This window comes from Monodelphis domestica, chromosome 2 (genome assembly GCF_027887165.1).
Source record: "Monodelphis domestica isolate mMonDom1 chromosome 2, mMonDom1.pri, whole genome shotgun sequence".
Classification (NCBI taxonomy): Eukaryota; Metazoa; Chordata; class Mammalia; order Didelphimorphia; family Didelphidae; genus Monodelphis; species Monodelphis domestica.
Genome location: NC_077228.1, coordinates 109,456,742 through 109,477,487, shown reverse-complemented (window position 1 = coordinate 109,477,487; position 20,746 = coordinate 109,456,742). Strand labels below are relative to the sequence as shown.

Sequence of the window (20,746 nt, the reverse complement as noted above, 5' to 3'; positions counted from 1 at the left end):
GTAACCAACTTGCAATCAATTAAATGAGCACTGACTGAGTGTCCACCATATCCTGAGCGCAATGCTAAGCTCTAACCCTCAGTAGAGGATTCTTTTGAGGTCGAACAGGAGAGTATGTTCTTATGATACTGACAAAGCTACTGCATCTTTTTTTGAACTGGGGTTCTCCCAGGGGCCAGGCTTCATGAGTTGTTTGTCTCCAGTCATGGGAGAGCCTAGGAGCCAGTCAAGGATTTAGGTGGACCCCTTGGGAGTCAGTCTACAGCATCAGATCTGGAATTGTCCCTTCCAGTCCCAAACAGCTTTCCTCTCTACTGCCTTTCTGCTGGAGGTCATGAAGTCAGTCAGAGATGGCAGAGGGTTCACAGGTTCCCTCAAGGTCACATGGATATCACCTAGTATCATCCTGTGTCAGCTGACATGGAGGCAATACCAACCTGAGCAGGGTTGGTCAGGGTGGCAATCCTGAACTTGCCTGAGTGGTACTGCCATGAAGACCTACCTCCTTCTGGGGTGGTGAATTCCTTGACTTCACTTCGAGGCCCATCGCCTCTCCCATTGACCACAACCATCTCCAGTTTGTAGTTGCTGTAGGGAAACAGGCTTGACACTACACCCCGGATTCGATCGCTGGAGAAACTGGCAAATTGTCTCTTTTGAGACACCCACAGGCCCTTCAGCAAGCTGCTGTCCCTCCAGTAATAAGCCTTGGGGACAAAGGCAGACCAGTGAGAGGTCTGCTATCCCAGGCATCTGGTTAGTTGTTAGTGGTTGATGGTGACTGGCCTTTCCTTGGCTCATAATTTTCTCCAAATCCCAGAAGAGCAGTGGACTCCAGCACAGCCTCAGAACCCCAACTCAAGGTTGGTGGTGTGGCCTCAAAAAGGCTGAGGTGAGTACAAATTTATGGCAGATGAGTGAAATAGCTTGTTGGTCTTATTCATTTTCTGATTCATGTCACCTCCCAGGGAGTGGTGGGTAGGCAGGATGCCTAAATGTTTGTCTGTGCTGGTCCACCATGGGGACTTATTTACAAGGCTGTATTAAGCTCTGTTCAGTGAGTCAACTACAGTCATAAATAAGATCCAGGAGCCCAGGGCAGAAAGAACATTGCTTTGTGCTCAAAGACCACATCAACCCTAATTATATTAGTAGGTTTTAGATAAGAAACAAGTGAAGAATTTTAGATAACACTTTTAGGCAATAATTTTAGATACTTTTTAGGTAATAATTTTGGAAAACTTATAACAGGAAAATTTAGGAAGATGACAGTCTAATTCCTTGACACCAGATGGTTTCTATCCAGATCTCTTAAGAATAGGCTAGACCACCATCTATCTGGAAAATATTACATACTATTCTTTCTAGAGATGGGGGTTAGACAGGATGACCTCAGGAAGGTTATCAAACCGAGGCTGAATTTCCCTTTATTGGGGGTTTTATGGATATATCAGGCATGAGTTTCAATTGAATGACCTCCTGAGGTTCCTTCCAACTCTAGGGTTCAGTACCTGCAATATTATAACAGGAGAAAGTAGAAATTCATAGATTCATTACTCCTTGTCCACACATTCCCATCTCATCCCCTCTCTGTCAATGTTATCTGGAACTCCCAGGGCTGGTTAGGGAGCAAGTTTAGCTTTAGATGGGAAAGAGGTCAGAGTTAGGGTGTTTTTAGGACCCTCAGCCCTGGGGGGAAAATCTCCCAGGGAAGTGGGCTATGTGAGTATATAAGCAAATAAGCTTTGAGGTAAGACTTTATTTTAAGGTCTTTGCTTCCCTTAGTTACCTATTTTATTTCCTAGGAATGGGTTCCCCTCCATTCCCACCTTGACTTGCCCAACAGCCAATTCTGTATGATCCTACTGGTCACAGATCAGGAAAAAAGAACCCAAAGATAGTCTCCACTAATTGTTTTAGTTATAAGCCTTTCCTACTCTATGACTTTTTTAACCTTTTCAGTTTTTACCTGAGCTAAATATAAGAGGAGCCTTGTGGTATATTAATTTGAGTCTCGTGCTTTTTCCCTTCTTTACCCACCCTCAGAAGGACGGGCGAATGAGCAGAGATGTCACAAGATAAATCTTGGACCTGGGTTAGTTGCATTCTCAGTTAGTTTAGGATTTAAAAACATTTATAGGGGCAACTGAGTGGCTCAGTAGATTGAGAGCCAGGCACAGAGATGGGAAATCCTGGGTTTAAATCTGGCCTCAAAAACTTCCTAGCTTTGTGACCCTGGGCAAGTCACTTAACCCCCTTTGATTCTAAGATAGAAGGTAAGGGTTGAAACCCCCCCTCCCCCGAAAAACAACAATAAAATAACATTTACTAGGGGAGGAGGGAAGAGGAGGAGGAGGCAGCAAGGGGGGAGAAACTCAGCAGCCATTAAGAGATGGGGAGGGGAGTAATTCAGAAATGACATAACACTCTCTTCACACCCATATGAGGGCTTACACATGTCTTTGTGTAATATGTGACAGCCTATGCTATGTCAATCCAAATCTGCTCTCCATTTCTTGTGGCCCTCTGCTGGGCAAATTCATCCAACATCAGGGGCCTTAAAGGAGACTAGTGATAATCTGGACAGTTACTGGAAAAGAGAATCTCCGGTACCCACTTTTTCTAGGATCAGCTTCCCAAGCTGATAAACCTGTCCACCCACCCAGAATTAGTGTACTAGCCATCTGCTGCCCCCCAGCCCCTGGTTAGTCAGCTGGGCAGTTAGGCAGGGCCAGGATGCTGGCTGCTTGCTCACTCGATACTCTCTAAGCTGACCCTGGACCGTGTCCGGGTAGACTCGGTTCCACTGAAGGCCGATGGCCGTGCTGTTCAGGACTCGAACTTTTACATCAGTGGGTGCAGCCCTGGGATCTGCAATGTGGGGGAAGACAGATGAGACCTTGATTATGCAGGCAGACTTACAGTGACCCCCTGTGGTTCCTTGAAATCCTTTTTGGCTTCTTCTTTGCCACAGTTACTCCCCACAAGTCTTTAGCAATCTGAGAGAGAGAGTCTCAAGAGCAGAGAGCATGCTACCCCAATCAAGCTAGGAGGTCACCAAGGGTAGGGAGAATCTCTTTTTTCTCAAGGCTTCTTCCCCAGTAGCCATCCCTAGCACCCAGGAAGGGGCTCTGGATGTAGAGAACTTTGAGGGTTTGTGTGTGTGTATGCTTTCTGATGGAAGAGCTTCTTCTTACCTGCTGGAGATTTTCTTCTTACCTTTCCTATATTGTCTATAGCCCTTAAATAGTTCATTGTGGCCTCGGCTAGTCTAACGATCTTCAGTGACTACCCTGAAAAGAAGCTCAGAATTCCCATCCCCTCCACTGGAGACAATGGCCTTGGAGGCTCTCCTTTTTCCTGGCAAGCAGACCAACCTACTCCCACTGTGTGCTGGATGACGATCTCTCCCTCCTCTCTGCTTCTACTCTACCAAAGGATTAGACACAAGCATGAACAGAAGTTCTGGTGGGCATCAGGGACATGAAGGCAGCTCATGAATTTACATCTCTGTCTATCTGGAGTCTGCCAAGAAGTCAGGGAAGAGGAGAATGGACTTATATTCTCATGATTTCTTCTATTTATGTCCTCAAATGGCCATTAGAAGCTCAGTTCTGAGTCAAGCATTTCCATAAAGCACAGGCCTCATCTTCATTCCAATCTGCCAGCATGCACACAGCTGGTCTCTTTCTAATAGCCCCCTCTCAGACCTAGTCGCAACCAAAGAGAGATGAATCACCCAAAGCTGTTTCCCTTCTCCTTCAATAGGGTGACATTGGTTTAACTCTCTACGACACCAGAAGATACAGACCTTAGTGGTTCACTGCATTTAACATTGGGGTTAATCCATTAGGAAACCAACAAGTCATCTTGAGTTCATGGGCATGAAGGCAAACCCAGGAGTGCTCAGGCCCCTGCTAGTGGCCTGATGATCATCTGTAAGACCTGTATAGGCTAGTTTGGTACTAGCTCTCAGATTCCCCCACCTTCATCTCTCCTTTTCTGTTTAAGGCTCATGGCTTGGAGTAAAGATGGGGTGCACATAGGAGCACGGACTTATGGCTAGAAGCAAGATTGGCCACCATTCTCTTCTATTCCCTTCATTTGGGTCTCTATGGCTGGTCCTCCCAAGGGTGTTTCCTGTAACCCATGTCTTCCCCATGGGCCCAGCAGGCAGGGTTTGAGGGCCTTTGGTAGAAGCAGAAGGGCCCTTGAGAGAAGAAGAGAGAGGAGGGTACTCACAATCTTCCCCAGAGTATCCAATGACGGTGTCCGGTTCAGGTCCCTTCCCAAAATCATTCTCCGCCTGCACTCGGATCTCATAAGGCACATAGACAGGGGTCTGCACCACTGTATAACGGGAGCCCCATACTGTGGCATTGTTCCAGCTCTCCCTTCCTTCTCGCCGCCGCCATTTTACAATGTAGCGGAGGTTGGGCCCAAATGCAGATGTGGCGTTCATGGGCTGAGCAAGAAGGAAACAGACCAGACAGGAGGGATAGGGAGGAATCTGGGTCATATAACTTCTCCCCATCCTTCTGCCTGTGGTCAATACCCCTCCCTCCCCAAGTCTTCAACTTATATAAGTAAAGCAGGAGCCAATGTTCCCCTTGCTCCATAAAAGCTGAGAATATAACATGCACCTGATTTCTAATTAGGAGAAGCAATATGTTATAGTGGCTAGAGGACCTGGTTTGGGGTCAGGAAGACCTGGGTTCAAGTCATACTGACATACATAGGGATGTGGGATCCCAGATAAACTATTTAACTTCTCGGTGCCCTTGGTAACTACCTAATAATATAATTGGCAAAGAAGGTACTGAGTTGCATTGGTAGAGGGAGTTCCTTCCTTCCTTGCCATACTTCCTATACTCCAGCCATTATCCTCATTTCCCCATACCCCACCTTGGGCTCTGGTCCTGGGTCCTCTGGCTCTAAGAAGTGATCTTCCATTTTATTTTGTTGGGAATCAGGCCTCTACCTCACTTCCATTCTATTTCTTCATTCTATTTCAGCAAAAATATTTACTTCCTTGCCCCTTTCCAGATTTCTGCTAATAGAATGGAAGCTTCCTGACAGCAAAGATAGTCTTGTTTGCTTGCATTTGTATTTTTAGAGCCTGGCACATAGTAAGTGATTAATAAATGTCCTGAGTGCCTGTGTGTGGGCCTATCTTATCCTCCTATACCCCCCAAAAGTTATTAGCTCCTAGAAAACAAGGACTCATTCTTCATCCTGTATTCCAAAATCTGGATCTTGTCTCTTGGGGTAAGGTAGTCATAGAGTGTAAATTATCCTTCTGGGGGCTCTAGAGAGTAGGATCCAGGCCTCTTGGATATGTATCTTGTTAGACTTCCTTACCCTAAACATGACCCCTAGGAACTGAATGCTGAAAGTGATACCAAGTAGAAGAGGATAGGACTTTGTCATACTAGACATAGAATCTTGTGAGGTTATCTAGGTTACTTCCCGCCCCTGGGCAGGCCTCTACTGAAACCATTCCAGAGAATTGCTTCTATTTTTTTTTAATCTTCACAGAAAAATATTCAGATATACTGGGGAAACAGGACCAGTGTCATAATCTGGGCAGTCACCACCAGAGGGAAGAGAAGATCTTACCGTCCATGTGATTTCCATGTTGTTCTTTCTGGACCCTGCTCCCTTTACATCACCTGGATTGGACTCTGGGGCTGAAACCCAAATGGATGCAGTTTGCATCTAATGAATACCTCTCACATTCTGTCATCCAATTAAAAACTCACTTCTTCTAGGAAGGTTTCCTGGATTACTCCCATAAATATTTTTGTCCCTCCCATCCCCCCACGGATGTCCTGTATTGCTGTGCACTGATTCAGATGTTGCCTTGTAAATAAGTATTCTTAAGTTTCTTTCCTGTGTGCAGACTCTATTTCTCTAAAACTAGCTGTAGACAGAGCTCTATCGCTCCCTACATTATTGTCCATCTTTTCCTTTTGCAGTCTCTCCCTTTAAAGAATATAGGCATGTACATGGTGGGGTATATTCTGTTCATTGTATAGCCAGTTCTCCAATGTCCCACTTACAGTTTATCCATCTTTCTGCTTTATTCGCTAGAAATGTTTAAATTCAGGTGGGTTTATTTCTGACATCTTGAATATTTTTGAGATACCTACTCCCTCATTCCCACAGGAAGATGGTTTAAACTCAGGAAATTCAAATTCACTGAAGCAAAATATTTAGAAGATATAGTGCTTGACAGTGCCTGCACCTAATAGATACTTAATATGATTTCTGTTCAAAACAATTTAACTCATCTATGTATGGCACTACCAATTATCTGATAATAATTTTAGAGTTAGATTAAACTTCAGAAATCCTCCTCATTTACAGAGAAGGAAACTGAGGCGTAGCCATGATTTATTCAAAGTGGCTTGGGATGTGAACCTAGGTCCCCTGGGTTCACTGAACTCTAAATTCCATGCTCTTTTCATGGCATAGTAGCCTCATCCTTCCCATGCCCACTCCCACTTAACATGATTAATCTTTCCTCTTCCCTTCTACAACATAATACCTTAATTTGATCACTGTTTGGCCAAAGGCAGGGACACAGAGTGCCTTGTAACATGCCAGGTGCTGGGAGCAGCCATAGGCACAAAGGTAGGGGAAGTAGAGGGAAACACGAAATTCAGTTTATAATCAACTGTCTCCTGTTGTGATTGATCTGTGCTATTCTCTAGGTGGGGAGATAATCAAAGTTAACTGTGCATATTGTTGCCTAACAGAGACTTTGGCCTTTGCACTGTGTCCCCTCAACTGCCAGGGTGTTCTGTTGGGTTGGGGAAGGTGAGCTGCAAGCACTCACGTGCACCACTGGTCCTGTAGCGCTCAGATGGGAGGCTAGGATGACTGCTTCCAACATCATTGACCGCAATGACCCGGAACTGGTAGTTGACATATGGGGACAACTGGAGGACTGCTGAATTGACACTGCCTGGGTGTTTCGAATGGCTGTGCCAGACACCGGGCTGGAACTGGTCCTCTTCAAACTGTATGATGTACTCTGAAGGGAAATAGCAGTACGGCTGAACTACTGCTCAGGGTTGAACCCAAACTCTTCCTCTCTGAGGAGTTTTTCTTCTTACTTCCATTTATCACATCCCCAAGAGATCAAGAGTAGGCAGGAGGCATCTAGGTGGCTCAGTGGACATGTCCTGACTGTGTGTCACTTAAATCCCACTTGCCTAGCCCTTACTGCTCTTCTGTCTTGGAACTGATATTCAGTATTGATTCTAAGATAGAAGGCAAGGGTTAAAAAAAAAAAAGAGTAGGCAGGAAGAATTGTTTCCAAGATAGAGAGGAAGAAACTAAGGCTCAGTTATATTAATCTCAGGATTTCTGAGTGGGAAGGGATCTTTGAAATCACCCAATGCTATCTAGACCGGAAAAGGAATTTCTCTTACAATATTCCTTGTCAAGGGAGCTGTCCAAGGTGGACTGAAATGCCTCTAGAAGATAGTTGCATTCCTTATTATTGGATGGCATACTGGGCCCGTTATTGAGGGTATTCCTGCCCACTTATCCATTAGACCAGATAACCTTTGATAATCTTTCCTATTATGAGATTCTGGTTGCCAAACTCATTTGAAAACTTGTAGTGATGGAAGCAGACCATTCTGATTCTAGATAGCTCTATTCATTAGTTTGTTTTCCTAATAGGAAATAAGAATATTCCTCTCTGAAACTTCCACACATTGGCCCTAGTTCTTTCCTTTGGAGCCAAGTAAAACAAGACTAATCTTTCTTCCATATGATATCTTTTCAATACATTAAGACAGCAAGCATGTCCCTGAGTCTTTTCTTCTTTAGCTGAAATGTTCTCAGTTTCTTTAACTGCCCCATATTAGGTGTGGCTTCTAGTTCTGTATCTCAAGATTACTTTCCTATCAAATCACTCACAATAATCTTTCATGATAGTATAGGTTAGTGGTTTTCTAATTTTTTTAGCATTAGGGCCTCTTGACATTTAAAAAACATTATTGTGGATCCTAACAAGCTTTTGTTTATGTGGTTTATATCTTGATATGTACCTCAATTAAAATAGAAATATCTTAGTATTATTATGAAAATAGTATCCTTGCAGACCTGAAAGGGGGGGTCTTGGGGATATTCAGGAGTCTGCTGACCACACTTTGAGAAGTGTTGCTCTAGGAAATGGCAAGTTCAACTCTGCCACTGAACTTCCTTAGAGTCAGACAGAATACCTTGAATGGCCTGTTAGTGAGAGTTGGGGCAGAAAATCTATCTGCTGGATTTTGTCAGAAGACTCAGAAGATGTCTGAGTAAGGAACCCAGGTGTGGTAGATCCTAAAAAACTTTTTTCATAACAAATGTTTTCATCAACAAATGTCAGCTCTGAATAACTCAAATCCTTTACATAGATATGGAAACTATTCCAAACAGAAAGAAAAAAACAATTGTCCTTAATGCACCAATGGGGAAACAGACCGACAGAGGTTTAGTGACTTGCCTGGGTTCATAAAGCAAGGGAGAAAGGCAGGACTGGAAGAGAAAGCCAGTGTCCTTATATTCAAATCCCAGGTGGCCTGTGACCCTCTATATGCACTGACCTGTGATGGGGCTGTTGTTGTCATCCCCAGGGATCCAGGTCAGTCTCACACTCCTCTCTTCCAGGTCAGTCAACTCTAGGTCTCGAGGAGGATCTGGTCGCTCTGCCAGGAGAGGGAGAAAATCCACCCAGGTGTCTCACAGTTAGTGGAATGATTCCCCACTCCCACCCACTTCCTAAGTCTGTTCCCTGTCCCAGATACTATTGCATGCAGAATGGTCCATCCCTGGCTCAAGGTAATCACCCCCAAGTTGAAACTGCTATTAGGTTTGTTCTCCTGGGTCAATGGAAGAATTACATACTTGGAAATGACTCCAGCTTCTCTCCAACCCCTCTCCATTAAGAACTAAAGCTATGGAATGAAATGGGGGTGGGGTGAGGGTAATCTCACAATCACCCGAAACTAAAGTTGTGGGCAAAGAGGAAAGACAGTGTTACCTCGGGGTTAGAAATGAGTGGTAGGCACCTTGGGAAGAGAAAGACAATGAGAGCATCTCTCTCTACCCCCAGCAAATGTTTTTAGACTACATCTGGCCAGGTTTTAAGAACAGCTGCATCTACCCTTTTCATACAGTCCTTGATGATAAAACTGGGCCCTGGGAACTGGTGAGGGAAGGGGAGGAATTTGGGTGGGGTATAATATAATTTGCCTTTACTCTTCCTGATTGCATAACAATAGCTCCCTCTATAGAACTTGGACAGGATAGGAGAGTCAGCAAATACATTGGCTAGCCTCTCAGGGGATGGATATAAAGAGGGAGGAAGGAGACAGAAAGTCATTCAAGGGAGTTCTGAGGCTGGTCAGCAGAGGAAATATCAGTATGACCCATCAGTTGAAGCTTCCACTAGAGATACATTCATTTTGGGGTACGGTAATACAGTGTGTCTCTTGAGGTTCCTGCTTGATTCTTTACTCTACAAGGTCTAGGTTAGTGTTGGTGAAACTTTTAGAGACTACATGCCCAAACTTCACCCTCAAGCTGCCTATGATCCCCCTGCATTACCCCAGACAGGGGAGGGAGGAAGTACTTGAATTGGTCTGCTGGACAGAAGGACAGGGCATATGAAAAATTTCCTGGGGTGCTATGGAGAGGGGGAACAGAGCAGTGTGCCATGGGTTCGCCAACATGGGTCTAGGCAATCAGACAATGCTGAGATATTAACAGTAGCCTCAGGTTAGAGCAATCGAGGTCTCTCTTGGTGGTTCTTTCCCATTAGTTGTTAATAAGAGTAGATGATGGACTCAGACTTCCCAACTATGTGGTCCTGGGCAAGTCACTTAAGAGTTATTTGCCTAGCTCTTGCCATTCTGTCTTAGACTTATAAAAATAATAATGAACAAAGTAAGTATTCAAGGTAATAATAGTAATAATGGGCAATTTTTACATAGCTTTTAAGCTTTGCAAAGCTCTTTGGGAAGCTGAGGAAGAGAAATGTTATCTAATTAATATTATTCCCCTCTGTCCTTATTTTATAGATGGGCAAACTAAATTTCAGAGAGGTTAACAGACTTGCTGCACAGGATCAGACCACCTCTAAGGGTTAGGGCTAGAGTTTGCATCTGGTTTTCTTGCTTCTAAGACTTTGCCCCCTGCCCTTGGGGTGACAGAACTTTAGGCCTGGGAGTGGGTGAGGAGGCAAACTAAGAAAGGGGTCAAAGAGATCTCACCTAGCTCTCTGCCTTATGTCTAATGCCTATTTCAGTTACATATATATATATATATATATATATATGTATATGCATGTATAACTATACATGTATAGTTATGTATATATGTATAGAGAATATATCATAAATAATTTAATGACAGTATATAATAATTTAGTATATAGTATACATACGTATTGTCCCCATTAGACTATAAAACCTAAGGAGGCAGGGAACATGCCTTTTAGATTTGTGTTTCATTCACTGCCTAGCACAATACTCTGCCCACAGTGACTTTTCATTAACTTGTAGAATAGAATGGTGAATGGAGAGGCTTCTCAAGGTCCTGGAAACAAAGTTAGGGAGAAACTGAGGAGAGGAGATAGGGTTCACCTACGTGATATGGCCAGGGTTGGGAAAGGTGCTTTGGAGCTAGGGTTTTTTCTAAAAATGACCCAAAGTTCATGGAGGGCTTATGGCTAAGAGCTAGGGACCAAGGAAACCTGCAGCAGACAGGTGATAAGGCCCAGAAAGGTGGAAACAGGCTTAAAAAGAAGTGAGAATGAAAAGTTGCTTCCCTGAAAGCAGGACATACGGTATCCCGCCCTGGCTCTCCCATCCTCCCACTCTCCTTCCTCCCACCAAGCCCACTTTCCCCATCTCTCAGGAAAGACTACAGGGAAGAGTCTACTGAGGTTACTACCAGTTACCTTTGGGCAGGGGAGCCATACGGTTAGTTGGAACAACCTGAGCAGCTGCAAAGGTAAGACAGGTTAACCAGGTTAGTGGTATTGTTTAAGTTGTTCTAATGGGAGAGGAACAGGCAAAGGATCTTGTCTCTTCTGGCTGGGCAGAGCTGCCCTCATGCTGAAGGCCTCTGCTTTCATCATCCCTGCAGGGAGGTTAATGATAGTCTTAAAAGCTGGCTTGTACAAAAAACCAGGGAGCTCAGCAGTGGTGATCGTTACTCCATTTTACAGATGAGAATAGTGAGGCTGAGGGCCCTTCTGTCACCTCCTGGTACCATCACATTTAGGGCTACTACTATCCAACTTTTAGCACTTCCATCAGGGTGTGACAGGACTCAGGCTGAGACAGCAGAAAGACTGACTGTTAAAATATCAGGAGCTACCATGAAGACAAAGCAATTGGTGAGTTTATTTCTGGGGGGATTTCCCTTTTAGGAAAATATACCCCATTAGCATAGTTAGATTAGGGTAGATGTGGGAAGGATGGGCCCAGACTGGCTCTTTGAGGTTTTAGGAGATACTGATAGAAAATGGAGTAGAAATGGGAGGACAAGGTAAATGGAAAAATCCAGAATTCATTCTTCCTTTAATGAAGGACTGTTTAATAGTTAATCAGCTTAGTGGTGTAGGGTTAGCTGTAAAAGGTAGTCAAAACCAAAACAAAACAAAAAAACAAAGCAAGAAAACCCTCCCCACCTTCTCTGTGCCAGTCAAGCATCACTTAGCTGAGTTCCTGGGGAAGCTATTTATCTAAAAGGTCCATTATTAGGTTTTTGTATCCTATAGATGTTTTGGAACTTTTGTTGGGTCCCTTGATGCTAGATCAAACAGTTCCATTATCCATTCAAGCTCATTATATTTAATAAAACTTTACTGAATGTGGGAATGGATCTCTGAAGCTAGCCCATATGTGTGGGTGTATAGGGAAGGGGCAAGGGATGGCCAGTGACAGTAAACACAGGGGCAGTTACCTAGCACAGTAAGATAGGCCTTGGCTATGTCCCGATCAAGCTCGGTGCTGGCCATACAGGTGTAGCTTCCTTGGTCCCGGTCAGCCACACCAAAGATAGTAAGGCTATCTTCTTCCTTCTTCATCCTGAAAAGGAGAAGAGGTAGGAGAGTTATTAGGGAGAGAGGCAAGTAGCCAGACATTGAGGGGCTAATCTTAAGGAGAAAACCACTTTTTGTTTCCTTCCTAGAATGGGAAATAAAACTCAACTCCAATGCCAAATTTCTTTTAGGTGCCAAGTCAAAATCTCTCCCACCTTTTTTTGTGGCAAGGGGATGGGGGTGATTAGTATCTTAATGACTGTTATCCCAAATATATACCATGCTTAAAGTCAATCAAAAAAGGAAACCAAGATGGTTTGGGCAACAATGGCTATAGCTACCCTGACTTTGTTCACCATTCCCAAATTCCACCTGCACTTTTACTTCTTTGCCTGTCACGATGTCCTCCACAATGAAATGTCATCTTGCTGCTCCTCCATTTGTCCAGGCCCCACATCTGAAGTCCAGCTTAAAGGACTTCAGGAAGCTTAAAGCTTCCTATGAAGCTCTTCTCTGATTAGTTAGGTTCCAACTTCTCTTTCTTTCCTCTGAGCTCCTATAGCCTATATTGTCTCACACTGATTTACATGTTATCTACTACTGTTTTCTGATATGACTATGGTGTTAGTCTAATCTCCCCAAATGGGCTTCCTGAAGGCAGGGAACCTATTTTGTACCAAGCATACAGTAGGCTTGCAATAAATACTTGTTGATTCATCATTGAGAGGCAATGTGGTACAACCAAAAATGCTGGATTTGGAGACAGAGGACCTGAGTTCTAATCTCAACTTTGTTATGCACTACCTATGTGATTGTGGATCAGTATTGAACTTTTCTGGGCCTCATGTTCACTGAGGAAGTTAGACTACATGATCTCTGAGGTTCCTTTCAGTTCTAAAATTATGATCCTATCATTTCACTTCTTTCCACACCTCCAGCTCCCAATACACCTTTGAGGAGCGCCCTCCCCCCTCCCCCAGCTTGCATCTCCTCTCAGTTCTGAGGTAGAGGCAGGTACTAGCTCTGAGTTGCAAATATAGTTAACTCTAGAACCAAGAATATCTACCATTTAAGTCTTTGGGAAAAGAATATTATAGATATTTTAAGGAAGAGTTATCATCATTTAAGTACCTAAAATAGGCCTGAGTACGATAGAATAATAAGAGGCCCTGGTCCAAAGAGGGATAGTTAGTTGAGGGGTTTCTACTACTCTTCAGTTACAAGGGAGCTAGTGAGAAAAATAAAAACCTTGCAGGGGAGCCTAGTAAGACTAGTAGTCACTGAGATTCCTGGCCCCAAGATGGAATTAAGAAGAGAAAAGCTGCAATGGTAAGCCTAGCAACAAACTCCCATCACGAAGAGGCCTGGATAATTAAGCAAATCAAATAATCAAAGGATAGCTTGAATATTCATTTTGGAAGCTAACTTTGTAGGAGAAGGTGCTATCCAGGCCAACTCTGCCCTCTATCGGAGAATCAGGACATTGCTACTGCATCTGAAAGATGCTGGTGATGTTGGTCCTCTCAAACTATCAAATCATTAATGGTTATGAGGAACATTGATTCACAGACAGGAGACATAGAAGGAAAGGGAGAGCATGAGAAGAGGAATGGAGAGAAAGAAAACAAGGGCAGGAGAGAAGAATAATGGAGAGGAAGAGGGAAAGGCAAGAAGAGAAAGGACAGGAGAGAATGAGAAAATGAGGAAAGGAAAAGAGGAAGATGGGATAAGAAAAAGAATAGAGGGAAGGAAAAGGACAAGAGAGAGGGAAGAGTGAAGAATAGGGGAGGAAAAGAGAAGGAAGAGAAAGAGATCAAAAGAAAAAGGGAGAGGAGGGAGAAGAGACAGTGGTTCATAGTGAGGCATGATAGGATCTAGCAGTATTTATCTTAGAGGCTTTTCAGTGAAACCTGTGACACTGGTTGTTTTCTATCACTGATATGTATATCACATGTCCCCCACTGGAAACTTCAATATTTCAAAGATCTATGACTTCATCAGGGGAGCAGGAGGAGTGAATATTTCCTCTTTCACTGTAGAAAGCAACCTTTCTAGATGGTCCAGCGTTTTGCTGATGAAAAGCCAGGCTGATTCTCAGGCAATAGATACTGAAGGCTGTTGCTAGACCTACACCTGAAGACTTTCTAGCATGGTCAAACCTGCTAGAGTCTGTGCTCTTCAGATACCCTTAGAGAACCTAAAATGAGGCCTTATAGTGGGAAATTTAGAGTAAAGTTGGGTAGGGAGAAGGCCATCCCATTGGGCCCAAGAGGTAGGAGAGAGGAATGGGGACCTGTTTCCAATGTAGAGCGGCTCATCATCCTTCAGCCAGTTGACTGTAAGCTTCAGGGTGGGATCATGCTTCACTCGACATTCCAGCACGACGTTTGTGCCTCTCTTGACCACTTGGTCCTCAGGTACCCGAGTTATCCGGGTGGGGTCTGTAGGGAAGTACAAGAAGCCCATTGGCCCACCATCCTCAGTGTTACAAACTGCCCTAAAGCCTCAGGCCAGTCACATAGATTAGAAGAATCAAATTCAGTCAGCTCCTAGATGTCTGATGTCTGTATTCATGGAGGGGAATCAAAGTATTGTCCAGAATAGTGGACAATCCAAAAATAATTTCCATTCATCTCCATTCTCTCTCTCTCTCTCTCTCTCTCTCTCTCTCTCTCTCTCTCTCTCTCTCTCTCTCTCTCTCTCTCTCTCTCTCTCTCTCTCTGTCTCTCTCTGAGGTTCAGGTGGGAATAGCAAATTTTTCCTCCTAGTTCTCTTTGGCCCTCAATAACATCTATGAGTTTTCACTCCTAGAACCGATACCATTAGCTGAGAGAGGGAGCTCAGACTTGTTTCAGGCTAGGGGAAGATGTCCTGGGAGTAAACATTTGCAATGAGGAATTTCCAAGTGGATCATCTATACATGGACACTGGACAATTAGTAGATACATCTCCAATTTGTACTTGATTCAATTCAACAAGCATTTATAAGGTATCTACTATTTGCCAGGCACTGTTCTAAATGTTCAAAATAAAGCAAAAATGAAACTGTCCCTGCCCTCAAGAAGCTTCCATCTTATTGGGGGAAATAATATGTACAAATAGAAGAAAAAATACATACAGAGTAATTTCACAGGAAGGGCACCAGTACCTTGGGGTGGGGATCAGGGTAGGCTTCCTGTAGGTCTTATGGTGTAGGGGGTGGCCTTTGAATGGAACATTGAAGCAAGCTTGGAATTTTGAAGCAGAGGTAAGGAGAGAGAGCATACTATGCATGTGAGACAGGCAAAGGCATGAGATAGGAGATGGAATGTCATGTTCAAGGAGCATGAAGTAGGCCAGCTTGTCTGGGATGTCATGTGTATGAAGTAGATATTGTGTAATAAATATGGAAAAGTAGGTTGGAGCTAGGCTGTTCAGGGCTTTGAAAAGCAAAAAGGAGTTTTTATTTTATACAAGAGGTTAGAGAATCAGAGAGATTCATTTTTTAAACCCTTATGTTCTGTCTTGGAATACATACTAGCATTGGTTTTAGGGCAGAACAGTAAGGGTAAGGCAGTTAGGGTTAAGGGCTTTGCCAGGATAATATAATAGGAAATGTCTGAGGCCAGATTTGAACCCAGGACCTTCTATCCCTAGGCCTCTAACCACTAAGCAACCTATCTGGTTCCATATTGTGTCTTAGTATCAATTCTAAGACAGAAGAATGGTGACTTGCCCAAGGTAACACAGTTAGGAAGTGTCTAAGACCAGATTAGAACTTGGGTCCTTCAGATTCCAAGTCTGGCACTCTATCCACTGTGCTACCTAGCTGGGATAGATTCTTGAGTGACATAGTAAGGCCTATGCTTTGAATATCAATTTGGTGATTGTGTGAAATATTGATTGGAGAAGGGAGAGGTTGAAGGCAAGAAGTACAATTAGGAGATTACTGCAATGGTCTAAAGTGAGAGGTGATGAAGGCCTGAATTAGAGTAATAGCTGGGTGAGTGATGAGAAAAAGACAGATGTGAGATATATTGGGGAGGTAAAATGTAAGAGGTGAGGGGGACAAAGGCAGATTTGAGGAAGACTGAGCTTGCAAATGGAGGTGACTTGAAGGAAAGTAGTATGCTAAACAGAAATGGGGAAGTTAGGAAGAAGGGGTGATTTCTGGGTAAAGATAATGAGTTCTATTTTGGAAATGTGGAGTTTGAGATGGCTGGGAGGCATCCAGTTAGAGATGTTCAAAAAGCAGTCAGCGATATGGGCCTGGAGTTCAGGAGAGGGACTAGGGCTGGATACAAAGATCTGAGTTGTCTTCTCAGAGGCACCTGTGAATTCAGGGGATGTGATCTCCAAGACAGATAGTGTGGAGAGAGGGCTCAGGCCAGAGCCCTGGGGAACACTCAGCTGGGGGTAGACAAGGTCAATGTTCCCCAAGAACAGCAAGCATGGACACAGGCTTCTCATGTGACTCTACCTTTGACCTCCAGGCGGACTTGGTTCTCCGCTTTGCCCAGGATGTTGGTGGCCACACAAGTGTAGATACCCTGGTCTTCTTTCCGGGCCATGGCCATTTCCAAGCTGCCATTCTCATGGACTTGGTAGTTGCCACCATCCAGGTTGCTCCCCTGCCCATTCTTAAACCTCGCAACACAGCAAAAGAGACCACAGCATAATGAGGCAGGAGGTGGGGAGGGTGGCTAGGGACAGGGAAGGGAGAAGCATGTAACTCCACAAGGGAAACTCTATGTTACAGTGGAAAGAATAGAAGGCAACTGAGAGCCAAGAGTCCTGCCTTCAGGCTTTTTTTTTTTTTTATCACCAATTCACTGTGTGGTCTTGAGCAAATTGTTTCCCTTTGCTGGCTCTCAGTTTTCTCCTCTGTACAGCAAAGGGGGATTGGACTAGATGGTTACTAAGGCTTCCCCAGCTCTAAAGTTCTATTTTTTCCCAGTAGTTGCTGAGGGTCCACTCCAGTCGCACACAAGGCTAATTATGGGCTACAAAGGAGACATACATGGCAGTCCCTCCCCATAGAAGGTGGGGCCAGGTGTGACCGGAGCTTACCATCGGAGGGTAGGAATTGGAGACCCAAAGAAAGGACAGTCCAGTCGAGTCCGGTTGTAATGGATGACCTTGATGAGCTGGTTCCGAGGGGACAGCATCCGAGGGGGCACATCTGAAATCCACAGAGTGCCTGTTTGGGACTGCTGAGGCCACCCTTCTTGGTGTTAGTTCCTTACTTCTTGGACCTTTTAATTTTCTTTTCTTTCTTTCTTTCTTTTTTTGGTGGGGGACAATCCTTGATTATCTTGGAACAACCTCCCATCTCCCATGTACATGGCCATGTATCTTCTTCTATCCATTCTATCAGCTCTAAGGAGCCTTTCAGGATTGGATGAGAATGGGACAGGGTGCAGTCATAATATCCAATCCAATTTTTTAAAATTAGCAATGGAGACTAGACTTCTGATTTCATTGGTATAGAGAACTCCTAGGTGAGGAAACTCCCTTTACCAATGCAGGTTGTCATTTCTCTGCAACTCACAGTTGAGTTGAGGTGACCTGCCCAGAATCACAAAGCTTTGTATCAGGGGTGTGACTGGAAACCAGGTCTTCTTGGCTTCAAGTCATCTCTCCATTCACTGCTTCTAGTTTTCCAAAATTATTCAGTATCAAATGCTGGATGAAATACCCTCTGCATATTCTTTCTGAAGTCCTTGAACCCTTCCAACTATTTCTCCCTCTCCTCTCACTCCTTTCACGTTCTGAAGTGAGTACAGAAAATATATTCAGAGCCATTCTTCCAAACTAGGCTCTGGCTCCAATAATGAGATCAAGTGATAAACCACACAGAGACTTAAAATGGCAATGTTCTCTATACCATATTTATTAGCATGGACAGTATACTAAAGCTTATTTTTGTGGCTGAATTAATGCCATAGCCACATGTCTACACAAATCTCCCTTTTGCAGGAATGCAGAATTCTCTCCCCAAATCCAGACAATTTTACCTACAGTTCTACTTTCATCTCTTCTCCAGCCCAATCCCAAATAGTCTGGATCTAAGCTGGTCTGATCCTCCCCTTAGAAGACAGGAGACTATCCTGTTCTCTTTTGGGAAACATCTAAACTAAGGATGATATCACTATAACTGAGGAAAAGAAGAAAAGGTATTATATCAATACTCCCATCACAACAATGTCACCTTCTTTCTCCACTGCCCACACTGAGAAACTGAGGGGATTTGGACAACAAGTGGCTAATTAGGGGAAATGAATGAACTACATTGACTCCATCTTATGACTCAATTCTGGAGCTAGCTTAGTTTCTATTCAATTATGGATCCAGTTCAATTTCTGTCTTGTGAAAAAACTTCATTTAACTGTGGAAAATGGGAGAAAACCTTATTGCACTGTTTGAACCTATCCCTGTATGACTGGAAAACTGGACCACCTCTCCCTGGAGTTTTCTCACAGGGACCTATATGTCTCATCTGAAAGTTGGCCCTATACTGCAATTAGTTATTGTTTCCATGTTCCTTTGAACATGGATACTTTGAACAAAGTGTCTTTGAACAAAGACATTTGGGGGAAGTAGGACACCTCTTTTTCTGAATTCAGGGAATTGTACCTGTTTGCTTTCCCCACCCCAACTTGGAAAATCCCTAATCTTTCTTCCAATTAGAAATCAGACTCCTTTCAATTGATTGGCTTATTTGATTGTTTTTAATGAAGAAAAATCTGTCCCCCCCCCCCCCTGTATTCAGCCAGTAGGTCTAAGCTAAGGAAGGGACTTGTTCCTGATTTATTGGGCAACTTGCATGTACTGCTTAATTAAAATGCTTGGAAGCTTGAACCTCTGTTTCTTCAGTCATTTCATCTTTCACCCACCACAACACACTCTCTCAAGCAATGCCACCCTCTGCACTTACCCAGAACACTGACGAAGGCATTGGCTAGAAGGTAGCCATGATCGTTGGATGCATTACACTGGTATACTGCACTGCTGCCAATCTGAGTGTCCCGGAATATGATGGTGTCTCCAGCTACTTCGCGGCTTGGATTGGGAGGTGCCGCTAGGGGTGAAGAAGAGAAGTTTCCATTAAGAAATAGCTGATGATGTTGGGGGCCATAGGTTTACCTGTCAGGGCCTCACAGAATGGCTGAGAATCAGGGCACCCAGGTTCTGATCTTGGTTCTGCTAATTCTCTTTAATTTGGGGCATGCCATTGTTCCAGTGCAAGATTTAGTTCCTAAATTTCTCAAGTGAGAATAATAAGAATAGGAATAATCCCTATCCAACCTTTCTTAGGAGGTGTTTATAAGTAAGACACTTCCTTGCTATAAGACTCTGGTAAATTGCTTAACTCTGTCTAGTACTTGCCCTTCTGTCTTAGTGTTGTTACCAAGACCAAAAGGAAGGGTTTTTTAAGTGGTCATCATGAGAAGCTGGCAAGAGAATGTAATTTGCAAAATATGAAGAGTTAGTGGATTGAGAGCCAGATCCAGAGAGGGGAGGTTCTGGGTTCCAAGCTTAACCCCCATTGCCTAGTCCTTACTGTTCTTCTGCCTTGGAACCAATACATAGAATTGATTCTAAGACAGAAGGTCAGGGTTTAAAAAGAGCATGAAGACTAACCAAATGGAGACATAGTGGAACAGTATAAGGATGGATCCAGAGATAAGATCCAGGTTCTAGGATCTAGTGTTATCTCTGACATTAGCTAGCTGCATAACCATCAGCATTATGTCCCCTCCATGGCCTCATTTTCCTCATTTGGCAAATGAGGAGGTTGGATCAGATGGCCTCAGAGATTCCTTCAAGCTCTAAGTCTATAATTCTATTAGTAGACTGGCAGAAAGACAAGAGCCCCAGAGGACTTGAGTTGTGTTGGGAGCATTCTGTCCCATATTGAAAGGAAGTGTGATGCAGGGGCTAGTGTTAGTCTTTGAATTAGGAGCCCTGGACTCAAGTCCCACCTCGGACACCCCTAGACATGAGTCATGTGATTTTGGACAGGCCACTTTCAGTTGAGTTTTTTTTTTTCATCTGTAAAGTGGGGCTGGTGTTTACACTGTCTGACTCAGTGGATAGTGAGAAGTCTCTATGCATGTGAGGACCATTATCATTATGATTGTTCTTCACTTCATCCTTTTCATTGGTGCACCTATAGAAATGGTCCAGGGAAGAATGGCTGTCCTGCTCTGGCTAGTCTTGTCTCCCTTTTCTCAACTTGTTTGCTGGACCTGGACGGAAGCAGACCTGGGACACTTTGTCTTCCTGGTGTTTTTCTTTTGTATTCAATGCTTTATGGACCACTGCACAGGTGGAGAAAACAATTACTTTCCTAAGTGAATAAAGTATTGGGATATCAGCTTGGCTTCTGGAGGCCCCCTGAACATATCCTGGGGGCAGGTGCCGTACCAGAGAGGATGGACCTCCCTCTCTTCTAGGATTCTGATTTTGCCACATGTATATGTGTGCATAGACATATCCACATATATTATATCCATGTATATAATATATACTATATATACATAGACCATATATAGAATATAAATGTATATGTATATAGATACACACATATTTAGCATATATGTACATATGTGTATATATCCCATATAGATAGTATATATGCACTTGTGTCTATATATATCCCCATATATTCTACCTATATATGTATGTATATACATATACCACATATATAGT

The 20,746-nt window shown here is 43.6% G+C and overlaps 1 protein-coding gene across 9 annotated transcripts in view; it reads right to left on the bottom strand.

The window, feature by feature from the left end:
• NFASC (neurofascin) overlaps window positions 1-20,746 on the bottom strand; it is a 258,666-nt gene that overhangs the window by 44,800 nt on the left and 193,120 nt on the right. For 6 of the 9 annotated variants that reach the window (XM_007481242.2, XM_056815787.1, XM_007481241.2 and 3 more), the window contains 12 exons: window positions 18,969-19,112; window positions 17,102-17,213; window positions 16,512-16,678; window positions 14,346-14,493; window positions 11,974-12,098; window positions 10,964-11,008; window positions 8,607-8,708; window positions 6,842-7,039; window positions 5,620-5,690; window positions 4,243-4,465; window positions 2,756-2,871; window positions 503-707 (listed from right to left, as the gene is read on the bottom strand). In XM_007481242.2, the coding sequence (XP_007481304.2) occupies window positions 503-707; window positions 2,756-2,871; window positions 4,243-4,465; window positions 5,620-5,690; window positions 6,842-7,039; window positions 8,607-8,708; window positions 10,964-11,008; window positions 11,974-12,098; window positions 14,346-14,493; window positions 16,512-16,678; window positions 17,102-17,213; window positions 18,969-19,112 (1,656 nt within the window). The remainder of the gene's footprint in view (window positions 1-502; window positions 708-2,755; window positions 2,872-4,242; window positions 4,466-5,619; window positions 5,691-6,841; window positions 7,040-8,606; window positions 8,709-10,963; window positions 11,009-11,973; window positions 12,099-14,345; window positions 14,494-16,511; window positions 16,679-17,101; window positions 17,214-18,968; window positions 19,113-20,746) is intronic. The other 3 variants (XM_056815788.1, XM_056815789.1, XM_056815790.1) reach the window with 2 other exon arrangements.